The 20,684-nt window shown below is 50.0% G+C and overlaps 5 protein-coding genes across 5 annotated transcripts; 3 read left to right on the top strand and 2 right to left on the bottom strand.

The window, feature by feature from the left end:
• Positions 1 to 269: 269 nt before the first annotated feature.
• Positions 270 to 1,788, top strand: HOO65_060085 (Protocatechuate 3 4-dioxygenase beta subunit; the record flags this gene model as incomplete). Its single annotated transcript, XM_071003867.1, has 5 exons — positions 270 to 490; positions 683 to 729; positions 804 to 970; positions 1,026 to 1,194; positions 1,253 to 1,788. The coding sequence occupies 5 exons, from the start codon at positions 270 to 272 to the stop codon at positions 1,786 to 1,788; spliced, it is 1,140 nt and encodes a 379-aa protein (XP_070857435.1).
• Positions 1,789 to 2,706: 918 nt separating this feature from the next.
• Positions 2,707 to 5,829, bottom strand: HOO65_060084 (Mitochondrial chaperone BCS1; the record flags this gene model as incomplete). The annotated part of the gene is made up of 1 exon (XM_071001049.1): positions 2,707 to 5,829. One exon carries the CDS (start codon positions 5,827 to 5,829, stop codon positions 2,707 to 2,709), a length of 3,123 nt encoding a protein of 1,040 aa, XP_070857434.1.
• A 4,647-nt stretch (positions 5,830 to 10,476) lies between these two features.
• Positions 10,477 to 11,773, top strand: HOO65_060083 (multidrug efflux system translocase MdfA; the record flags this gene model as incomplete). Its single annotated transcript, XM_071003918.1, has 4 exons — positions 10,477 to 10,820; positions 10,896 to 11,102; positions 11,192 to 11,554; positions 11,617 to 11,773. 4 exons carry the CDS (start codon positions 10,477 to 10,479, stop codon positions 11,771 to 11,773), a joined length of 1,071 nt encoding a protein of 356 aa, XP_070857433.1.
• Positions 11,774 to 12,462: 689 nt separating this feature from the next.
• HOO65_060082 (Ceramide glucosyltransferase) lies at positions 12,463 to 14,684 on the bottom strand (the record flags this gene model as incomplete). Its single annotated transcript, XM_071003732.1, has 2 exons — positions 12,463 to 14,053; positions 14,593 to 14,684. 2 exons carry the CDS (start codon positions 14,682 to 14,684, stop codon positions 12,463 to 12,465), a joined length of 1,683 nt encoding a protein of 560 aa, XP_070857432.1.
• A 3,849-nt stretch (positions 14,685 to 18,533) lies between these two features.
• HOO65_060081 (putative tRNA-splicing endonuclease subunit tsp-2) lies at positions 18,534 to 20,159 on the top strand (the record flags this gene model as incomplete). The annotated part of the gene is made up of 1 exon (XM_071001048.1): positions 18,534 to 20,159. The coding sequence occupies one exon, from the start codon at positions 18,534 to 18,536 to the stop codon at positions 20,157 to 20,159; it is 1,626 nt and encodes a 541-aa protein (XP_070857431.1).
• Positions 20,160 to 20,684: the final 525 nt, after the last annotated feature.

The raw sequence follows: 20,684 nt of genomic DNA, 5'->3' as shown, positions 1-20,684 counted from the left end.
TAGCCTTTTAATAGCGCGGAAATCCCGCCATGGATCTTGTTTGTCTTTTCCTTGCCTCTCCAACATCAATTTGTCTATCCATCGCTCAGCTTCAATCACCAATAGCTTAGCCCACACCCCATACCCTATCCTTTTCTTTTTTAATATCCCTCCCTTCAGCCTTTTAGATCCTTTCTTCTTGTTTACTTTTGAACTGATTAACCTTAGTATGACGGCAACTGCACATCGCTAATTCTATCATCACTCAGCCCATTTAAACAACATCTGCCATGCATCTTCCCACTGCTCTTTCGGTTGTGGCGTCTCTCTTCATCGCGGCCACTTCAGCCCATGAATTGACTGAAGCTCACAAGAAGCATATGCTTCAAGCCCGCCCATTCATCGATCACTGCCAATCTCATTTTAGCGAGGAGAGCTTCAAGCACCGGACGGCCAAACGCCATCTGCTCAACCTAAATCGTGCCCGGATTCTAGAGGGACTCGAAGATGAGTGAGTTCATGCACGGAAAGATGCTCGGTTGAATGTCCGTGTTATTGACAACTTTACCTTTCCTAGATCTCTCGATAATCCTTTTGATCACCACATCTCTGTCATACAACACTCGCCCTTGGAAGTGCTTCACAGAACCCACCGTTTGTTCAAAAACTAGGACGATGTTACAATGGTGGAAATGTTTGGCAGTGCTGGCGTTTGCCCAATGACCCCAGAGACTGATATTGGCCCCTTGTGTAAGTTCGGGCTGGGAAGAAAAATGGCTGCAGAGTCCACCTAGAAGATGCTCAATGCTAATGATTTATGATAGACAAGGGAAGCCAGCAGATCCGCTCTGATCTACGGGACAACGAGCCCGGAGTCCCAATTCATCTAGAAGTCCAGATCGTTGACATGCGAACTTGCCTGCCAGTTCCTGACGCCTATGTTGATTTCTGGGCTACCAATGCTTCTGTAGGTGTTCAGCTCTTTGCCCTAGTAACAATCAAAGTATTACTAGCGCTACAAGCTACAGCTGCTAATCCAATTATAGGGTGTTTACTCGGCTATCTCGGGCTTCGTTAGAAACGGAGACGATTCAGACACAACCTTGGCTGATAAACATTTTGCTCGCGGCATTCAGCCCACTGACGAAAACGGGATCGCCCACTTCATTGTCAACGTTCCTGGCCACTATGTTGGCCGCACAACACACATGCATGGTAAGTAGGCGCAGGTTTTCTGGCGTTTTGAATAATCGACCTTGCTAACACCTCGTAGTTGGTGTGCACCATGACGTCCAGATCATGGATGACGGAACAATTAAGGGTGGCCATGTTTCCCATATTGGCCAAATCTATATGGACCAAACGCTCTTGAGGTCGGTCGAGCTAATAGACCCATACAACAAAAACATGATGCCATGGACTACAAATGTCGAGGATCCCCACTTTTTGTATGCCGCCACTGGCGGCGATCCTGTCATGCGCTACTCCCTGCTGGGCGACCACCTAGAGCAGGGAATGTATGGATGGATTCGGCTCGCTGTTGATCTTGAGGCCCGGCGTCCTATGCCTGGACATCCCGAGAAAAGATCGGAGCCTACCCCACGCGCCAGAAAGGACCCATCTGAGCTGCCGCTGCCCGTGGCAATGCCCAAGATGTACTTTTACGGCTCGAACACAATGCCTCAAGATCTCAATGCACGAGATAATGCCGAAGAAAGCCAGGAGGGCGAGAATACGGACAAAGACAAGGGAAAGGAAAAGGACAAGGAAGCCACATGCAAGGCTGCAAATGATTCAGCTGCTCCCTAATCTAGTCTAAAGCCAAAATTTGGACTTGAAAAAAAAAAAAAAGGAGACGTTTAGTTGGAGTTACACAAAGAATAAAGATAGAATATAGTTATCATAGAACGTCAGTTGTCGTTCATTCAATAAAATCAATAAGTCAGATGGTCATTTTCAAAGAATACAAGTAAACAACCAAATCGTGGAAGCCCGTGGAAGCCCGTGGAAGTCAATAGAATTCCACAGAGCAACGGTATTAACTTGAAAAGCAAAATGGTAAGTATCTGCCTTACTGCTGCTCTAGTCGTTTACCGCTCTTTTGCCGTATGAGGTTGAATCACCAACATTAAGAGCAACAACCAGAATAAGAACGCACAAAACAGAAAATCAAAAAGGGGCCCCATAAACCGAGAGCCACTAACAGCCCGAAATTCTAAGAAAAAAAGGCAAGAACGCCGAAAACACCACACCGAGCCAACCCAGATGGCCGCGCACAAAAATGGAAAGACAAAAAAATGAGGAAAAGATGGAAAAAGAAAGAACCCCCCCTCCCCCCATAAAGCCCTAAAAAAAAGGAGAGACGAAATTGGAAAGCCGCTTTTTTCTTTGCCCTTCCTCGTCTCACATGGCATCTATCACTACAAAAGCGAGTGAATCGGCTGCCCTTGTCTTGCCCTTTTTCCACTCCTCTTCTTCTTCTTCTCCGTCTCTCTCCTCTTTTCCTCTTTGCTTGCTCTATCATATCAGCAATTTTCTCCTACCCATACGACTCATTTTCTCTAGCAGCGCCAATAGTTAACTAACCAAATTGATCTCGTCAGCCTCCCTCCCTCTCACCTCAACCCACCTATCTTATTCGGTTCTGTTCTATCCCGTGTGTCTAGTTTTTAGTTTCTCATCTTTGTTGTTAGTTCTCACCATTGCTCGCCGCCATCGCCATCGCTGCTACGGGCCTACGAGTTCCCTGGGTTTTTCGTCTTTAACTTTCTCCTCAGCCCCCGAAGCCGCGATCCTGCTTTCATTATGGAGGTGAGGTTGAACACGCTCGTGAGGCGAAGAGGCGGCTTCGGCGGAGGAGGTAGGTGCGGGTGCCATGTCGTTGCGCGACGCGCCGGGATCCGATGGCGTCACAGCTACGGCTGCCATGCTAGCATTACTATTACGGCGGCTGCTGCTGAGGCTACGGAAATCCATAACCGATCCAACTACATCCCCAAAGTTGGCACTAAGCCGGCGTGGCGACTTGGTCGAGTCTGCACTAGACCCTCCTACACTGGCGTGGCGGCGCAGGAGCGGCAGTTTGCCGAGCAGTCGCGGTGGAGTATGCGGCCGGGTCTGCGAGACGGGCGAAGGCAAAGGTGGCGTACCCCCCGCGTTGTCTTCTACTTCCAGAAGACTGCTAGGGACACTAGAAGGGGGGGCCGAAGCTGGGGTAGCAGGCGCAGAGGGGAAGAACGATTCAGCCTCTTGGAGATCACCCCGCTGCTCTCGTACATTCTCGGGCTCTTCATCGATCTTCTGGAGCCTTTCTTTGACTTGGTGCGTACTCTGTGGCCGCTCGACATCATCGTTTATCTGGTCGTTTCTCCGCTCGTTGTCGGCCAACACACGAGCTTCCTGGCCTGGCTTGGCACCTTGCTCTACCGGTTCTTGTTCAAGCAGATCTGTGCTCTGGATCTCTGGTTGTGGAGTTGCCTGGGCAGCATTCTCTGGGCGGGCACTAGCGATGTTGTAGTCTGTGGGCTTTTGCTCTTCAGCGATTGTCTTGTCGGTAACGCTTATAAGCTTTTCCGGAACAGCCTCAACGTCCTCCACAGTCTCCGGACTTACCAAAGCCTGTCTGTCCTCCAGCGGGACATTGAGATTGCTTTTTTGATCTTGGCTTTCCACCTCCGCCGACATTTCTGGCTCAGAGGTAGAGGCAGGGGTAATGGGGGACATTAGATCTTTCGGCGCAGACGAGGAGCCCTTGGTACTACAGTCGCTATCTTCGTTTTTACCTTCCTTAACATCGGTATTGCGCTTGTTCTTTTTCTTTCCATCCTTCCTCTTTTTGTGCTTTCGATGTTTCTTAGGTGATGAATCAGAGTCGGAACTTGAGTTGCTGGGAGAGCTTGAGCTGCTACTGCTAACGTGCTCGCCCCTTGCAATAGCTTCCTTTTTGCGTAGCTCTTTTTCTTCGCTACGCGCCATCTCCTCCATTCTAGACATTGTGTCTTTCATAGACTGCTTGAGGTTCAGATCTCTTTGCATCACGTTGAGCTTGCGATTCTGGCGCCTGTACTTCATCTTTTCCTGCTTTTTTTCCTGCGATCGCTGTTTCAAGCCCTCGGCTATTTGCAGGCGCTTCATTTCAGCATCCACCCATGGACGAACTGCACGCACTGCCTCAAATGGTGAATGTTTGTAGTCAAGCAGGAAGCCTTGTACAAGGGCAGGTGAAAGCTTTTCCTCGGGGATAGCTTGTGCAAAATCAGATGCCAGTTCATTAAGCGTTCTGTGAGTCCAGTGTTCCTGGGGCTTGCTAGCGGTGAACGAGGAGTACAAGCGACTTGTGGAGTCGGAGCCAAAGAAGTGGTCTTCTTCCTCGACGTGAGCCTTGGTCGGCAAGAGATCAGTGTACATGCGAAAGAACATTTCGGAAGCACATTCATGCGACAAAAGGCCCAGATGCACCTTGCGGTCGATTCTACCTGGTCTCACCAAGGCTTCGTCAAGTTTTTCGGGCATGTTGGATGTCATAACCACAATGCGGCCTTCTTGCGAGATGACGCCGTCCAGGACATTGAGCAGGCCTGATAGTGATAGGTTGAAATAGCTTCGATGATTTCGCTCGTCTTCGGATTCAGAGCTTGAAGAAACCCCTCCATCATCTGGGTCATGTGTGGTAAATTGCCGCCTGCGCTTCATGCAGATACAGTCGATATCCTCCAAGAGGACAATGCAGCGAGGAGGCAAGGCGATGAACAGAACTTCTAGATCCGAATCTCCCTGAATCATCTGGAGGTTAATCACGTGAAGGGGAATGTTGAAATGCGCTGCCAAAGCAAAGGACAGCGAAGTCTTTCCAGTTCCCGGCGGGCCATGAAAAAGATAGCCACGTCTATACGGGATCCCATGGGAAAGATAATAGTTGCGAGTAGAAGGGAGCAAGTATGTGGTGATGTCTTGTATAAGACTTTCTTTGACTTCCTTGCTTATGTACACAGAATCTAATGAACGTCGTGGCCGCAAGATGGTGACGTCCCATTCGTCGTTTCTCCAGCGACCCCGGACTGTGCGCACGGTAACATACTTTTCGGCCTGCTTAGCAGTAAATTCCTGGCAAGCATTTAAGAACCGTTTTATGGGGTCAATGCTTCGGCCCAGGCACATGATGACTAAAGGCTCGGCACCAGTAGCAGCTTCTTGATACTCGCTGCTATAAGGCTCATGAACAAATGGCAACTTCTGAGATTGGGAGTCGCCAGAATTCACACGACGCACGAGGAAAAGCTTACCCTCAAATCTGAACCAGCTAATCCCAAAGGTGGGGAGATAGTGCACTGGAGCTCGCCGGTTATCTCGGCCGGCAGGTCGATCAAGAGATGAAGCCGAGCTTGTGTCGGAGACTGCGCTATCATCGATTTCCATGCAACGGGAGTGGATAAATGCATCGTTTTGAGTAAAAGTCTCAGAAGAGCAGGCAATCATAGTGCGTGTCTCGCTGCAGGAGAGCGTTGAAAAGATGTCCCCCGTTCTCTTGGGGCGCAGGACATGGGCGCTCAGCCAGTTGATGACCTCGCGGTTAAGGCGATCCTTGGCGGTGATGGAGATGCTAGCAGTCAAAAATCGGGCTATCCACCAATAGAAGCGAGTAGCCATGTCGCCAATATTGCCAATAGCACCGGACAACATGGCGCAAATAGTCACGGCCATGGCCAGCTTAGTGATGTCAATGTGCAGCCATTTCAGAAAGAAAGAGTGGAGCGAAGAAAAGCCGGGGGTGTAGGCCTCGAAGAGAGACTGCAAGGGGGAGCCGGTGAGAAGAGAGGTGGCGGCGACGGCGCCAGTGGCGGAAGACGTCATGGCAAGCGACAGCAGTGATTGAGACAGCAAGTACGAATATTTAGGGGGGAGTGATTCGATGCAAGACGGATAGGAGAAAGCGGGAGGCCCGGCTTAAGTCGCTTACCCTGCTCTGCTGGAGGAGAGAAAGTACAAGTGAAAGGCGAGGAGAAATAGATGCCAATATAAACAGAGAAAACCAAAGAGGGAGACTGCCATGCAAGCTTGCTCGCAAAGGAAAAATCAATGAAGAAAGAGAGAATGCCAGACGAACTTTCAAGAACGAGAAATGAAGCCAGCAAGAGAGCAGCTGGCTAGATATAAAAAACAGACCAACGGAAACTTATAAGCAAGCAGGCAGGCTTTCAAGAAGATGTCACGAGATTGGCAGAGATTTCCTGTGCGAGGCGTAGCGTGGGAAAACAAGAAAGGAAAGCCGGTGTGACCCAAAGAATACGGAGAAGGATAAAGAGAGAGAAAAGAGCCAGCAATGTAATAAGTGCATACAGCAAGAGACAAACACGTGGGCAAGCAGGCGGGTAGTAGAAAGATAGACTGAGGTTAGGCTGAAATCAAAACAGCCAACAAGCAGGGAGAGAAAAAAGATGAGGAAAAAATTGCAACAAAGTACATGGAGAAAAAAAAAAAAAAAAAGTAGAGACATGAAGAAAGAGGGAGAGCAGATGAACGAGGTGCAGGTGCAGCATGCACGTTTAACGTGGATGTACATGTATGGATAAGAGTTGTATGCACTTACAGCGCCAGCTTTCCCCCCATCCTCATGATGAGCAGCAGGTAGGATGACTAACCCAAACAGGATACGATACAGCCTGAAGAAGCAAGCAAAAACCAGCAACCACCCACACAAGGAATAACACCAGCAAAGCACAAACAAGTACAAGCACATAAGGCAGGAGAGAACCAAGGGGAGCAGGAGGGCAGGAGGGCAGGAGGGCAGAGGTAGCGGACAGCCTCCTTCCAAGCCACCGTTCTCTTCTTGTCTTCCACTATTAGACAACGCAGAAAAATCCCCAGCGAGAAGCCCCCCAGCCTCGGAAAACCGGTCACCCCTTCTCCCCTCTACCCCGGCCAGGCGCGACGGCTTTTAACAGGATGGTTGGACGGGACAAGGGACCGCTGACCCCAGGCCAAGAGCGGTGTGGCCAGACTGACGGGCGTCAAAGGGAGAGAGAAAAAAGGGAAGGAGGAAATCTAGGCCAGGGAAAGCAAAGCACCAGCCAGGCAAGAGCATACGCTAGTGCAGTGCTTGTCTATGTCCGTCCCTTCCTTGCCTGGCTCGTCCCGTTTCCATTAGGGCCTGTACTACTCGTTTTCTGCCAGCAGTTGCTTGCTCTGCCTCTTCGCTTGCATTTCTGCCTGCCTCTACCCAAGCCCACAGCATGCAATCAATCAATCAGCTTCCAGCTTCCCCTTCCACTACAGCGCTATCCGTCCTGAGTCACACCTCCTTCACCGACGCCGTGTTTCAACAGCCTCAAAGGCTTTGGCCGAAAAGGCTATCGCGCTAGAGCGGACAAGAAAGCCCAAGCTCATTAGCCTCCCTGCCAGCAGAGTTTGCGCGCTTCTCTCGCCTTCGAATTCATCTCTGTGCGCTGCGCTTGTTTGCCTGTTATGCGTGTGACTGCTGCGCTGCTATCAGGATACTACATGGCTGGCTGTCTCTCTTTGTGCTTTGCTTTCCCACTTCATCGCCCATCTGTCCATCTTGGTTCCGTCCCTCCCTCTGCCTGTTCTATCCTCTCTCTATCCTCTCTCATCTTCCTCGCCCTCCTCTCATTCTCTCCTCCTCACCCCCCTTCCCCCACCTTCCTTTTCTCTTGCTGATTATTTATGCCCTGCCACTGTCTTAATGGCTCCCCGCCTGGCGGTGAACCTTTTAAGTACAAGCTTCTTTCCCCACTCTCCGCAAAAGCAGGCAACCCGGAAGAGTGCAGCTCGCTCGTCCAATAACTAGGGGAGAAAATTCAGGGCTAGCCAGCCGGGGCTTACAGGCGACCCAGCTCTAAAAATACAGCGGGCTGGGCTTCACCAGCTACCCTGTTCCCATTCATCCCCTAACGCTGCTGCCGGCTGCATAACTATACTCGCACTTGGCAAAATATTGCTGCTCCATATCCACCTGCACAGTCCACATTGAGACCAGTTGCTCCATGGGCAAGATCCAGCCCAATCCAGAAGAACCATGAGCGCTAACTGTATTCGGCTAGAAACATGACGTTCTAGTTGTTTCTTCTAGCGCCTTTGTTGCCTTGTCTGTTCTTTGTTAGGCCGCCGTCTAGGTAATTATTCCTCCACTCCTTTGTCTTTTCAAGGAGCGTGATGTAATCTAGGGTTATCAGTCCTCATAATTTGATTATACTATCATCACTAACAAAGTCATGGACAAACTCCGCCCCCAAAAGGGTTCGATAACCCTCAAGGCCTTGCAGCGCCGCATATAAAGCCAAGGCTTGCAAACAGGCCAACTGTCAAGCTCGCCCGCCATCTGCACGCTGGTTTTGCAAGTCTCGCACGCAACCAGCTGGCTGTTGGGCTGCGGCTTGGGCATAGACCCATGCTGGCGGGAAGGGGGAAGGTTTGCATAGCTGAGGAATCTTGCTTGGCCAGCCAGAGAAGAAGTCGCCGATTGCTGAGAGGGCGTTCACCCAGTCCGTTAAACCAAAACAAAGCCTTCGCAGCCAAGTTAAGACGAAAACGGACAGTAGCGTGGGTCTTCTTACAAGCTAGGCTAGGCTTCTCAACTTCCAAGACCTACTTTTATGATCAGGCGCCAGGAGCCTCGGTTTTAGTGTCCCTTCTGACTGCTGCAAGAATTTACCTTTCATCTCCTCCGCCTTCATGGCGGCTCAACAATCTCAACTTGCCATCCGTCTTTTCTTCCTTTCTATACTACCGGATAACAGTCTCAGCAGACAGCCGCACCTGCCTATCGCCTGGTCCTTTTCTCGCTTTTAATAGGCAGCCAGCCTAGGTCTTGAACTCAAATCCCAATGTATTCAACGTCAGATAGACTCACCAAGGTCAAGCGACGCAAGCCCAAATGTCAAATGGGCAATACCACAACAGCATGGGAGATAATTCACGAACGGGTGGGCATGAATATCACATCTGGGTGAGTCACGGAGATCAAACGATGCCGGGTTGGCTCCTGGACAGCATTAGCCCTCTGCAAGGCTCACTATAATAGAGTTTTGACGAGCAAAGCGCGATTGCTCCTAAGCTAACTTGAAAACGACGAAAGCAAAGAAAGCATGCGAAGGAAAGCGGATGCTAAGTAGCTCCTAAACTAACATGTTGCTCGTTGAATTTGAATTTGAATTTATTTAACGTCTACTGGAATCACTAAGATCAAACGACGCCGGATTGATTACCGGACAGAATTAACCCTCTGCAGGGCTGACCACAGGTTTTGGGCGAGAGAAGCTCGTATGCTCCCAAGCAAGCTTGTTACTCGTCTTCCACCTGTAGTCGTCAGAAACAAAAGAAAAAAAAAAAAAAAAAAAAAAGGAAATCCCCAGATATACCCTAAGCCCAGAAGTAGTGGGGCTAACCCCCAACTTCCCCACAAACATTCGTTCCTCTGAAAAACCTGCCACGCTTCCTGAAGTCGTGAAAATCACGAGAGCAAGACGGCGACGTCCAGTGCAGCCTGGGAAAACCCTCCAAAGAGAGAAAAAACTAAACTGTGTGAGCATCCGAGGGCTCGTGATATATCCTTCCACTTTTCTGGTGGCCGCTGCCTTGCGCGTGTGGATGAGGCGCCAGACAGCCCCCTTTCTAGTGACATGCCACAGTCACCAGTCTATCCGAGGACAGAGGAGCGCAAGAAAGAAAACAAAACAAAAGAAAAAAAAGTTGCGGACTGTGTGAACTCTCAAAATTCAGTCCTGAGCGTGAAGGTGAACTCCTTGAGTTGGAGTGGTGTTGCGGCGATGAGGAGTTGGCGATCGCGAAAGTTGTCGTGAAAAAGGGGGCGAGTCGACGACGAGGTTATCCTCAAAGTTGGGTAAGTGCGGCCTCAAGGCTTCACAGCTCATTGTCAAGATCCATGACAGAGTCAAAGAAGAAGAAAAGAATGAAAGACGCTTATCAGTGTCATAGACGTCGTCCTCCAGCAGCCCGGAAGAAGGGGAGGCACCAGACCTCAAAGGTACCCCCCCGAGGGTTGTAAGAGGGAGAGTTTTTGAACATGTTGCTCGTTTGTGCTCTATCGTGGTGCACTCGCCCCAAAAAGTGGTAGGCTTTTAATACTTTGTTAAAATACACATTTCCCGTCGCCGCATGAATCCGGTCTTGTGGTCTAGTGGTATGATTCTCGCTTAGGGTTAACCCTAGGGCATTGCTTGCGAGAGGTCCCGTGTTCGATCCACGGCAAGACCCGTTATGTTCTTTTTTTGATCGAGTCCGTGTTAGGACATTCCTGATGCAACCTCATCCTTTTAGATTGATAATAAAAGTAATGGGTGAAAGGGGCTCCTTCCCTTTTTGCTCTAGGCTACAAAGATCAGAAACGCTATAATGATGAAAACCCGCCTCCCCCCCCCTCCGATGTTCCTTTTTTTTTCTTCGGCTTTTGAACTATAAGTGAGCGAGCAGGCTTGGTTCAACTCATCGAGACTCACCTCACACACGTCCTGACTTTTCAAGATGGCATCTGAAAACCAGCCACTTCTCAGTGCCCGTCCACCGGCGATACCCCTCGTCTCTCGCAGCCTCGGGCGTTCCTCGAATGGAATTCTACTATCCATATGTATCATCAAGTTTTCTATGACGCTCGCCACGTCAATGGTGATGCTCCCAATGTTGCGACTGCTTGAAGATGCCGTATGTCACCAGGTGCGTGGAGATACATCGCGTGGGCTGCTGGACGAAACTCTTTGCAAAACGGAGGAGGTGCAGGCACGGCTTGGCTACTTGGTGGGATGGCAGCAGGTCGCAGAGGGAGTCGTGTCGATTGTAGCGGCAATGCCGTATGGGATCTTGGCTGATCGGTAAGTTTCATGGCCTAGGATGATGGGAAAGCTATAATATGATGTCTGAACTAACTATGTACACTAATATAAAAGAGTCGGTAGGAAGCCAGCTCTGCTCTCGTCATGGTGTGGCATGATTCTCGGGTTCGCTTACATTATGGGTTTCATCTACTTGGCTCGTGACCGGAACTTGTACTTTGTTCTTACCGGGTCGCTATTTCAGGTTTTTGGTGGCGGCCTGTCTGTTGCATTCTCCACCATCTATGCCGTGGCGTCTGATGTAACAGCGAACCAGAACTGGTGAGTCTTCGTATGCAACTTTGCAGCTTGTGTGACACAGCCAATGTGTCAGGCAAAACTTGTCTCAGACAAGGCTAACGCGACTACAGTGCTACGAGTTTCTTCTATCTAGCTATCAGTGCCACACTAGGTGGCATTACTGGGCCTCCATTGGCTGGCAAAATAATGATGCTCTACGGCCCGTGGGCGCCTATATTCGTTGTGTTCGCTCTTAGCCCGCCAATCATAGTACTTATCCTCCTGCTTCCCGAGACACTCCCGCAACCGGCCTTGCCACCACAGAAGCAAGCGTTTTCTAGTTCTATTTCGCGCTCTATCTCTGCACTTTCAACCAGCTTCCACGAGCTTCTACCCTCGCTGCAGCTCCTGTGCAACCGCAATATCCAACTGGTCATGGCTGTTTTCTTCCTACAGACGCCCATCTACATTGCCTACAGCACCATAATGGTACAGTACGTCAGCCACCATTTTGGCTGGACCATCGCACGAACGAGCTACCTCTTCACACCACTAGGTCTACTCAATATCCTCTGTCTAGCCAGCTTGCCGCGCCTCTCACGCGAACTGTGTACCCGCCTGCGGTTGAGTGCGTGGCGCAAGGATGTGGCGTTGACGCGTGTGGCGCTGGGACTGGTAGCGGCTGGAGCACTGATAGAGTGGGCATCGCGTAACGTGGAATGGTTTATGGCAGGCCTGGTGGTAGGCACGGTCGGGTCAAGTAATAACCCTCTTGCTCGAGCGGTGGCTACGCGATACGTGCCACGCGAGGAAACATCGCGGCTGATGGCGTTGATTGGCATCGTGGAGACGGCCGGTTCATTTTTTGGCGGACCGGTATTAGCATTATGCTTCGAGATAGGATTGAGAAGGAAGGGGTGGTTGACGGGGCTGCCATATTTGTATATCGCTGGACTGTGCGGAGCAACATTGGTGGGGTTGGGGTTCTTACATAGGCCTGTTGGGAGAGAAGAGGACAGCGAGGATGAGGACTTGTAGGGATGGAGACGAGAAAGTGCCCCTCGAATAGAAGCCATCGTGCCGTGTCTTTGGTAGGTAGCATGACATGATGCATGAAACTATTAATTACTTAAATGGATACTGTCATTACTCATTCCCATGAAGCTAACCGCCCCTAACCGCGAACCAACTAGCACAAGCTCAAGCTTGAAATTAGATATCAAACAAGATAAAGCCAATCACAACCAAATTGCTAGAAAAAAGAAAACAGACAAGATAGAAGAGAAAAAGATTTTTCCAACACCAAACAAGACAGGCTCAAGACAAGGTAAAAAATATTAGAAATTAGACATGCAGGCAGGAAAAGGAGGAACAAGCAAAAGAAAACTAATAATCAACACATCTAGTCGAGTCGACGGGAGTCACTCGCTGACCGGCCCATTTCTATTTCGGGCGTGCGTGTGCCACTTCCATTTCCCCGATGGGTGGGTGAGTAGCGCGCTTGTGACCCATCGCTGCCGCAGACCATGTAGCTGTCGGTCTTTTGCAACTCGACAACGCGCATATCCATGCGTACACGGAAAGAGCGGCCACGCCAGTTAACAGTAGTTCCCAGGAGCACAGCGTAAGTCCAGATGGGCAAGGCAAGTAGCTCGCGACCAATCCAGGTGAGTGCCCACTGACGGAAGGGTCTACGAGTGCTGCCCTCATTTTTCTCAGTACCGCGAGCCCACATGGGTGTATCATGATCAGCTTCAATGGAAGACCCACGGTGCAGCATGCAAAAGGTCATGTAGTCAAACATCATCCACAAGAGCACGGCCAACGCCCAGATGATGAACTGGGCAGTACTGGTAGGAGGAATGCCCAGGCGATTAGCAAACCAAGGAAGGGAGGTGGCGGCATAGGCAAACGCGCCACAGCAAACGAGAGATTCGACTCCAGGTTCAACGATTGTAGCAGCGGGGACAGTCCACTTGCGGGCTCTCAGCCAGCGCGAACGGCGGGCAAAGAATGCACTGACAGGCATGCTGGAGGTGGGCTGGATAGCAAAGTCGCCTAGACACATTCCGTGGTTTCGGAAGCCAGGAATCTTGGAGCGCCACAATAGGTCGCCAATGAGGTGGTCTTCGCATATGTAGATAGAGAAGTAGTCGATACCCTTGGGGTGGCTCTTATCCTGCCCCTTAAGCACGGGATTTTGGTCGGGGTCAGTCAGCATGTCAAGGTGAGACTTGCGGAACATGTTACTCTTGCCGACAATGCATGGAGCCACAGATACGGTGTTGATGGCGCTGTAAAATTTGGCATGCGAGGTGGCCATGAACATTTCGTCGAGGAGACCTCCCCCAGAGGAGAAGGCATTGCTAAGACTCTGGATTTTCCGCCTGGGGGTAGAAACGGGAGTGCCAGAAATTGTTGGCGTATATGAGGAAGCAACAGAAAGCAAAGGCTCAGTTCCAGCAGTTTTGGGGCGATCAATGTCGACAAGGAGAGGAAGCTGATGAACAAACTTGTACATGGGGCCGCGTTGACCTCCAGCACGGAAGCCCATGAGTTTATCCACCATGCGGCCGGCTACACCATGGCCAATCCACACATTGCAATCAGCGATCCAGATGATGTCACCGGGCGCCTCACGATAGGCACGGCTAATGTTGCGGATCTTGGGGTTGGGACCCAGATTGTTCACGTGGCCGTTGACGCCGTGCAAGACAGGGTCCTCCTCCTCGACAAGGACCTGGGCGTCAAATTCGGGAAAATCATTGATGATGCGCTGCAGGACAGGATAAGCGGGGTCGGACTTTTCGGAGATACAGAGACGGATTGAGAGCTTGTCGACGGGGTAGTCTTGCTTAAAAGTGGCGGCGATGCACTCATATAGACCGGGTTCGAGGCCCTTGACTGGTCTGATGATGGTAACGTGGGGAATTTGGGAAGAAGGGAGTGACGGCGAGATAGGAGGGCGGGGGACTTTCGAGAAGTTTCTGAACCTAGAAAAGACGAGTTAGTAGAGTGTTGACAGAGGATGTGTGGGAAAAATAAAAATAAAGAGGCGATGTCGTGGCGGCGGCGGCGGCAAATTGGGAGACCCAAGCCGAAAAGAGCCCTAAATTATAGCAATGCAAGCCCTGAAAATGCAGAGAAAACAAGGCTAAAAATAGGGCCCTAGGGCTGAGCGCTCAAAATAAAATAGAGGCCTAGCAAAAGCCTGACAGTTCCTAGCAAGCAGACTGACAGGGCCTAGCTCGTGTACGCCCGCCACCTTCTAGCGACCGCCCGAAGCGCCAGCCTGCCCTGAACAGAGAAGGGCAAGAGCCAGAGGAAACGCTGGAGCTAATAGAGAGGAGAATCGCAGCCAGCTGTGAAAACGACGAAAGAACGCATGCGAGGAAAAAAGCGGACATGCGATGATAACGATGGCCGGCCATGGTGTAATCGAGCACAAGAAAGCAGGGCTGGGGGAGATGGATGGATGGAGAATCAAAACAGCGACAGCAACAGTAGCGTGATGAGTCTACCGCTTACTTACAATCGGGAGATGCCAATGAACTGCACGATAAAGATGCCCACGCTCCAGCCTAAGCATGCAGAAGCGAGGATGTGAAGGTCTGAAAAAGCCATAACAGCGGTTTGGGCGGAGGCGTTGGTGGCTAGCTGAGAAGTGGGAGAAAGAAAAGTCTGAAGGAATAGCAGCAGGACAAAGCTTAAGTATCAACAGCTCATGCCTTGTCTTTTACTAGTTTTTCTTGGCCTGGTCGGATTCCCAGTTGCGCCGCCTTGACTCGTCTCTGGTATTTAAAAAGAAGCTTGGGCCTTGGCCTATGCGGTGCGATGCTATGCCTCGCTCTCTTTAGTTGACCATCGACGTAAAATAGGACACAAGGAACGAAAGGCTCCGCCGTTGCTTTCCAAGGGCACGGAAAGGCGAGCCTGGTGTCGTTTCAGGGCCCAGCTTCTTCTTAACCGCAAAGAACACAACACGCGGGATACAGGGCGGAGGACGCGGCACACAACAAGTGATGATGCGAGTGGATGTCTCAACGAGCACGACTGAAGGGCTTCTTCTTAGGCCCGTTGCTTGGGTCAAGGCGATACTAAGTGGTTGGTGGTTGGTGGTTGGTGGTTGGTGTCTGATGTGCTGCAGCCGCCGAGTGGGCGATAGATGGATCGGTATGGGTTGGTGTGGTGTCAACGAGACACGGGACGATAGCCAAAGAGATGTTGGATGAAGCTACTAAGTGACAGGTGCGGCGATGGAAAAGGCACAGTACGAAGCTGTGAGGGACGCAAGAGAGAGAGAAGGCTGTGACTGTGAAGTAGGCAAGACGACGGATCAAAAGAATAAATAAAGAATTAAATGGCGAAGAAAAGAATTAAATAGAAGAGAAAAAACCAGAGCTCGTGGAAAATTGAAAGTGGGGTTTCTGGGATTCCATGCTTTGGGAAGTTGCAGTGACGTCGTCAACGATAAACTCGCCATCATTTTACCGTTGCTTCTTTTTACTTGGCCCCGCTTTTCCCCTTCCCTCCAAGGCTTTTTGACTCGTTGCAGTTGCAGCTTCCTAACGCGCGCGATCCACACAAACAAAACAACGCGCTTGTGCCCGCTGCATATGGAATATGAGCAGACCAGAGTTCCAGGTTTGGGTCTAACGTGGGCTCTGGCTCTCTGAAGTTGAATTATGATTTACAGCCCGACGCCATCCTCTTTGAAGGCCCATAAAGCCTATGGGATTTGCTGACTGCAACGCTGTTTTGTCGAGCTTTGTTTCTCGTGTCCTAAGACCACCTATGCTGATCTCTGTCTCTCTGCTGACTCGTGCGTTCTTCCCTCCTCCGGTTAATCCCACATCCCGATTGGCTTTCGGTTTGGGCCACAAAAACAACACGGCAGGACACAACACAGCACAACACAGCGCAATGGCTTGGCTTGTCTTGCAACACACCGGCGCATAGTATACAGTATACAGGCAATGCTGCCTCCTCATTTCTTTCTTCAACTCGCTCCTACCGCTCATTACCCTAGCCCCCACCCCACCATGCAGTACCGAAACGCCTTCTCCTTCTCGCCTTTGTTTAGGAATCAAAGGCCAGGGCGTGTCCCCTCCCCTCTCTCTCTCTCTCTCTCCCTCCCTCTCCTTTCGCGCTTTTTCTGTCTATTGCCTTCTTGCTCGCCCTGCTTCTTCGTGCCCCCTTGCCTTTTTCTTTCTGTATTTCTATCTTCCTGTCTTCCTGTCTTCCCTTTGTTTGTGTCGCTCTTGTCTCTTCTCTCATCTGACGCACTACAAGCAGGAAATAACAGAGGGATTAAAAAACCTAAAGTCTGCATATACTAGGGAAGCGACGTCTAAAGCGCGCCTAATGAGGTCAAAAATCCCGCTAAATTACAGGCCATTTTATAGAGGAAAAAAGAGGGTCAAAAATCTTCACTGAGCCCACCTGCCGAAAAAGAAAAAGGAAAAAAAAAAAAAAGCCTTGGTGCTCCATATTTATTGTATTCTTACAAATCAACACCACACTAACGACCGATACCCGGCCGGCTTACCCTGTCTTATTCGCAGTAGCTACTTCCTTGGTTGATATGTACCAGATTTGCCGATTTGCCGACTTCTAGCTACCCAATAACTGTTGCCCTTGCCAGATTCTTCAACCTTGTCCTTTATGCTGCGAGTCGCCTATTCTCTAAAGTACCATTAAGCACTCTCATAAGTACGTATATGTTACGTACATTTTCACAATCGGCCCAACTCAAGAACTAGTCGGCCAAATCGCTGCCCCCCCATCCCGTTGGCAGACTGGGAGGCATGTACCCACCCTGTTGTACTGTTGTACAACCTGTGTCGTGCGTGACCGCTGTTGGCTTAACGAAGGACTTGTGTCTAATGAGCACCTCTAAAATCATACCACACGGGCCTCACGGGGAAGAGCCTTTGGTTGGGCTTTCTTCTTTCTCTAGTCTTCCTCTCCTAATGAGACCAGATCCTTGCGTCATATGCCGCCCCCATAAAAATCTCCATTTATTGTCCGTATCTTCTTCCACCTGACCTTTTTGCTTGCTACCAACATGCCTACATAGATGCAGAATCTAGCCAATCAGCACCGTGTATGCAAAAACGCTGGGAACACGGCCAGGTACAACACGCTATGGCTCATAACTACTCAACCGTCCGGCTTGCCCTCATGCCAAGCTATGACGCTGAAAAGAAGCTGAGAAGAAAAGTCTGTACACTTTTTCCTTCCGGGCTATTCGGAGATGTCCTTTTTTGTCCATTTTTTACTCTTCAAAAACAGATTGAATAAACTGCACAGCCAGCAGCAGGCCCCCTCTCCAGGAAGCTATGTTTGCTGCTCTTCGCCTTCTAAACGCACGAACAGCCGTCTTATGAAGGCCAAGAATGCAGCCCCACACACACAACTACTCGGATTTTGCGTGCGGGGTTTTAATCAACTCCGTTTCCGCAGATCCGCTAAAACCTCAAACGTCTGACTCAAGTCAAAAAAGGCTTGGAGTTCTTGGCACTCTTGGTTAATGTTCCTTGATCAAACAGGACGACGCATCTTGGCAAACTCGTTCTATCTTTTATCTCCTATACCCTCTGCATCACACGCTACAACTCTACTTCTTTACTCGGCCATCTTATCTCCTCTAAATTCTGTCTCTGTCTGTTTCTGATCGGCCCTGGACTCAACCATAACCTCCACCTCAACCCTGATGCTGAAACAAAACTGGAGCATCATCAATGTTATCCTAGACACAGGAACAATTACCCTGTTTAGATCACGTGATACGGGCACTCTGAGCTCTCTCTGAGCTCTAGGTCAATTTGGAGCAGCTGGAGCTTCTCCATTTCTTTCCCCCGAGCCAATCAGCAGTAGTGCTTCTTTTTTTTTTTTTTTTTTCTGTGAATTCCTGGACCCACCAAAACAGGGTTTGGGCACCTTTTTTTTTGCCCGCGAAAAAAAATTCTCTCGTGCTATATCGTGAACTGTCTCCTACTTTTTCTCTCTTTCTTTATCTCACCCTCCGACACTTCGGTGTTTTACCTATACGGACAGCTTCGAGATCTCGTGCTTTGTTTCCCAGTTAGAACATACTGGGACTGACCGGATGGATCGTCGCATTACAATCCCTCACACGGGATGAAGACCTACCCATAGTCTCCAAGTAAGTTCGCTCACTTGCCCACCGCATTTATTATTTCAATGCTTCTCTATTTCTTCCCTCTTCCCCTCTGGCCCAGCGTCGTAGTTGTCTCTGCGATAGCGGCCATGTTTGTGATGATGACTACTTTTCCAACGAGCTGTAGAAGACTTCCGTAAGGACTTCTTCGGTGCAGGAAACTCTTATGACTACAACGGTATCTGAATGCAAACGCCTCGACTCCCTTTCTCCAGCTTCCAATTCATCTTACAGCAGATTGTGGTGCTAACAATGCATCAAGCATCCAAATTTAGTAGCAATACATGACCATGGCTTCTCCCGCTCTGGAGCCTACCACTAGGCTTCCGGCTGACAAGGCTTCTCCTCGGCGCACTATACACGACATATATGCACGGCCTGCCCCCGTCAAAGTATTTCCGCTGCCCACTTTCCAGCCTAGCAACCCGTTGTCTGTAGCGCAGCTACTGTATTCATGGGTTAGCCAAGTGCTATTCCCGCCCAAAGAGGCCTTTGAAATGTACCAAGGCCTCTTCTCGCCCCATAGCATGTCGGTGAACATTATCAATGAAAAAGAGATGTTTGCTCTATGGCAACAAGGCTTTTATGGCAAGGGGAATCTTAGTCGTTCCGAGCCCAACTGGGCTAAAAGCCAAGAGGTCAAAAAGGGCCTCAAAGACGCGCACGTCAGTGAGTCTTTTACCATTCTACGCCGTGAGCAGCGTAAAGAAGCAAAGTGGGAGAGAGCCCGCGCCGAGCAGGCTGCCATAAATGCTACTCGCCTTCGCGAAGCCTTGGAGAACTTCGATCAGTCGCTAGTCCCACATAGCCCTTTATCTCTCTTGACACTTCCCAACTCGCTTGAAGACATGGTCGCAAAGCGCCAAGCGCTGGAGCGGGTCGTAATTGACAGTCAAAACGACCATCTCAAGTCCTTTGGATTATCAGTTTCATCCAACGCCGAGGAGACGGATCGTGGGGTAGAAAACTCTTCACCCCTTTTAGAAGAAGCTATTTCAGTGTCTCCTACTATCAAAACAAGCTCTGTTCCTTTTAGTCCCCTAGCTCTCCTGGCACTTCCAAATTCACAAGCAGATCTTGAGGCTCGGGAGGAAGCGCAGAAGCTAGTCACTACGGCCGAAATCCCTTCGCCTCCTGTGTCTGTCAAGTCAGAGCAGGAAAGTAACAGCAATTTGCCCAAGACTGTCCGTTTCTCTCCCGAAGTGGAATCCGCTGTCTATTTCGAAGACGCCCCGCCAAGCCCCCAGACCACCAGCGACGACTCGCAGGCCTGTATTGTCAACGTCAAGCCTGCGACGCTAAAGCAGGGGCATACCGTCAATGTTGGGGTCGAGACTCTGGTGACTGCCGAACATCTGCAGCTAACGTTTGAAGAGGCTTTCTTCCTGGCCTATGGTCTGGGCTGCTTACAGATTTCCAATCCGGAGTCAAAGAAAGCTTACTCTAATACGGAACTGTTTCGGCTATTCCGCGAGCATTCCCATGTTCCCCCGCGTATAGCAGCACCCCTGCGTTCGGACGATCCATTTCTAGTTAATTATGTGGTGTATCACCACTTCCGTTCCCTCGGATTTGTGCCTCGGCCCGGCATGAAGTTTGGTGTGGACTGGCTCTTGTACCAGCGTGGACCCGTCTTTGATCATGCCGAGTACGGCATGGTACTGATCCCATCATACTCAAGCCCAGAGTGGGCAAAGCTTGGGGTCTCGATGCCGGAACGCAACTGGCAGTGGTTCCACGGGGTCAACCGGACGTTAGCTCATGCCTTTAAGACGTTCGTTGTGGTGTACGTTGATATTCCTTCACCGTCAGAGTTTGCATTCGCCGAGAAAAAGGGAGGGATAACAGCTGTGCTGAAGCTTTACAAAGTACGAGAGTTTATTATCAAGCGATGGTCTGCGAATAGAAACCGTTAAGCAGAGCGTGCCCACGGTTCTATCCTCCCCTTTTGTATTTGTATGATACTGTGACTTAGATTTTTATAGACGTAATGTTTAGCATTCTAGATGATAACGGAGATATTTTGTCCTGGCTTGGCTGCGTCTAGTTTTGTATAGGTTTCTATTAGCATGTGATGCCCCCTGCAGTTAATCTTGATAATAATACGAATGGATAATGAATCGCCGTATTCCCTTCCCCACTCTGAGAGGGCAATTCCCCACTTCCCACTTGCAATGAGGGAAGGAAGGAGCGCGGGCCTCAGCAACGTAGTTGGTCAGCCGAGCTTGAGTGGCTTTTATTTCATTTTTACCGAGACCGAGGAAGTTACTTGATTTAGAAGACTTGCCTGAACACGATACACAAAAGCTCAGGAAGTTCAGTGAAGCTACAAGACATACGTGGCATCCCAATCAAGACTGAACTATTGCCTGCACTCTTTTTCTTCTCTCAACCCCAGCCAATCAATCAGTCCTTGTCCTAGTAAGCTTCACTTAACCCTG

The sequence above is a fragment of the Ceratocystis lukuohia genome (assembly GCF_044167205.1).
Source record: "Ceratocystis lukuohia strain C4212 chromosome Unknown Supercontig6_pilon, whole genome shotgun sequence".
Lineage (NCBI taxonomy): Eukaryota > Fungi > Ascomycota > Sordariomycetes > Microascales > Ceratocystidaceae > Ceratocystis > Ceratocystis lukuohia.
This window is presented reverse-complemented; position numbering and strand designations above follow the sequence as displayed.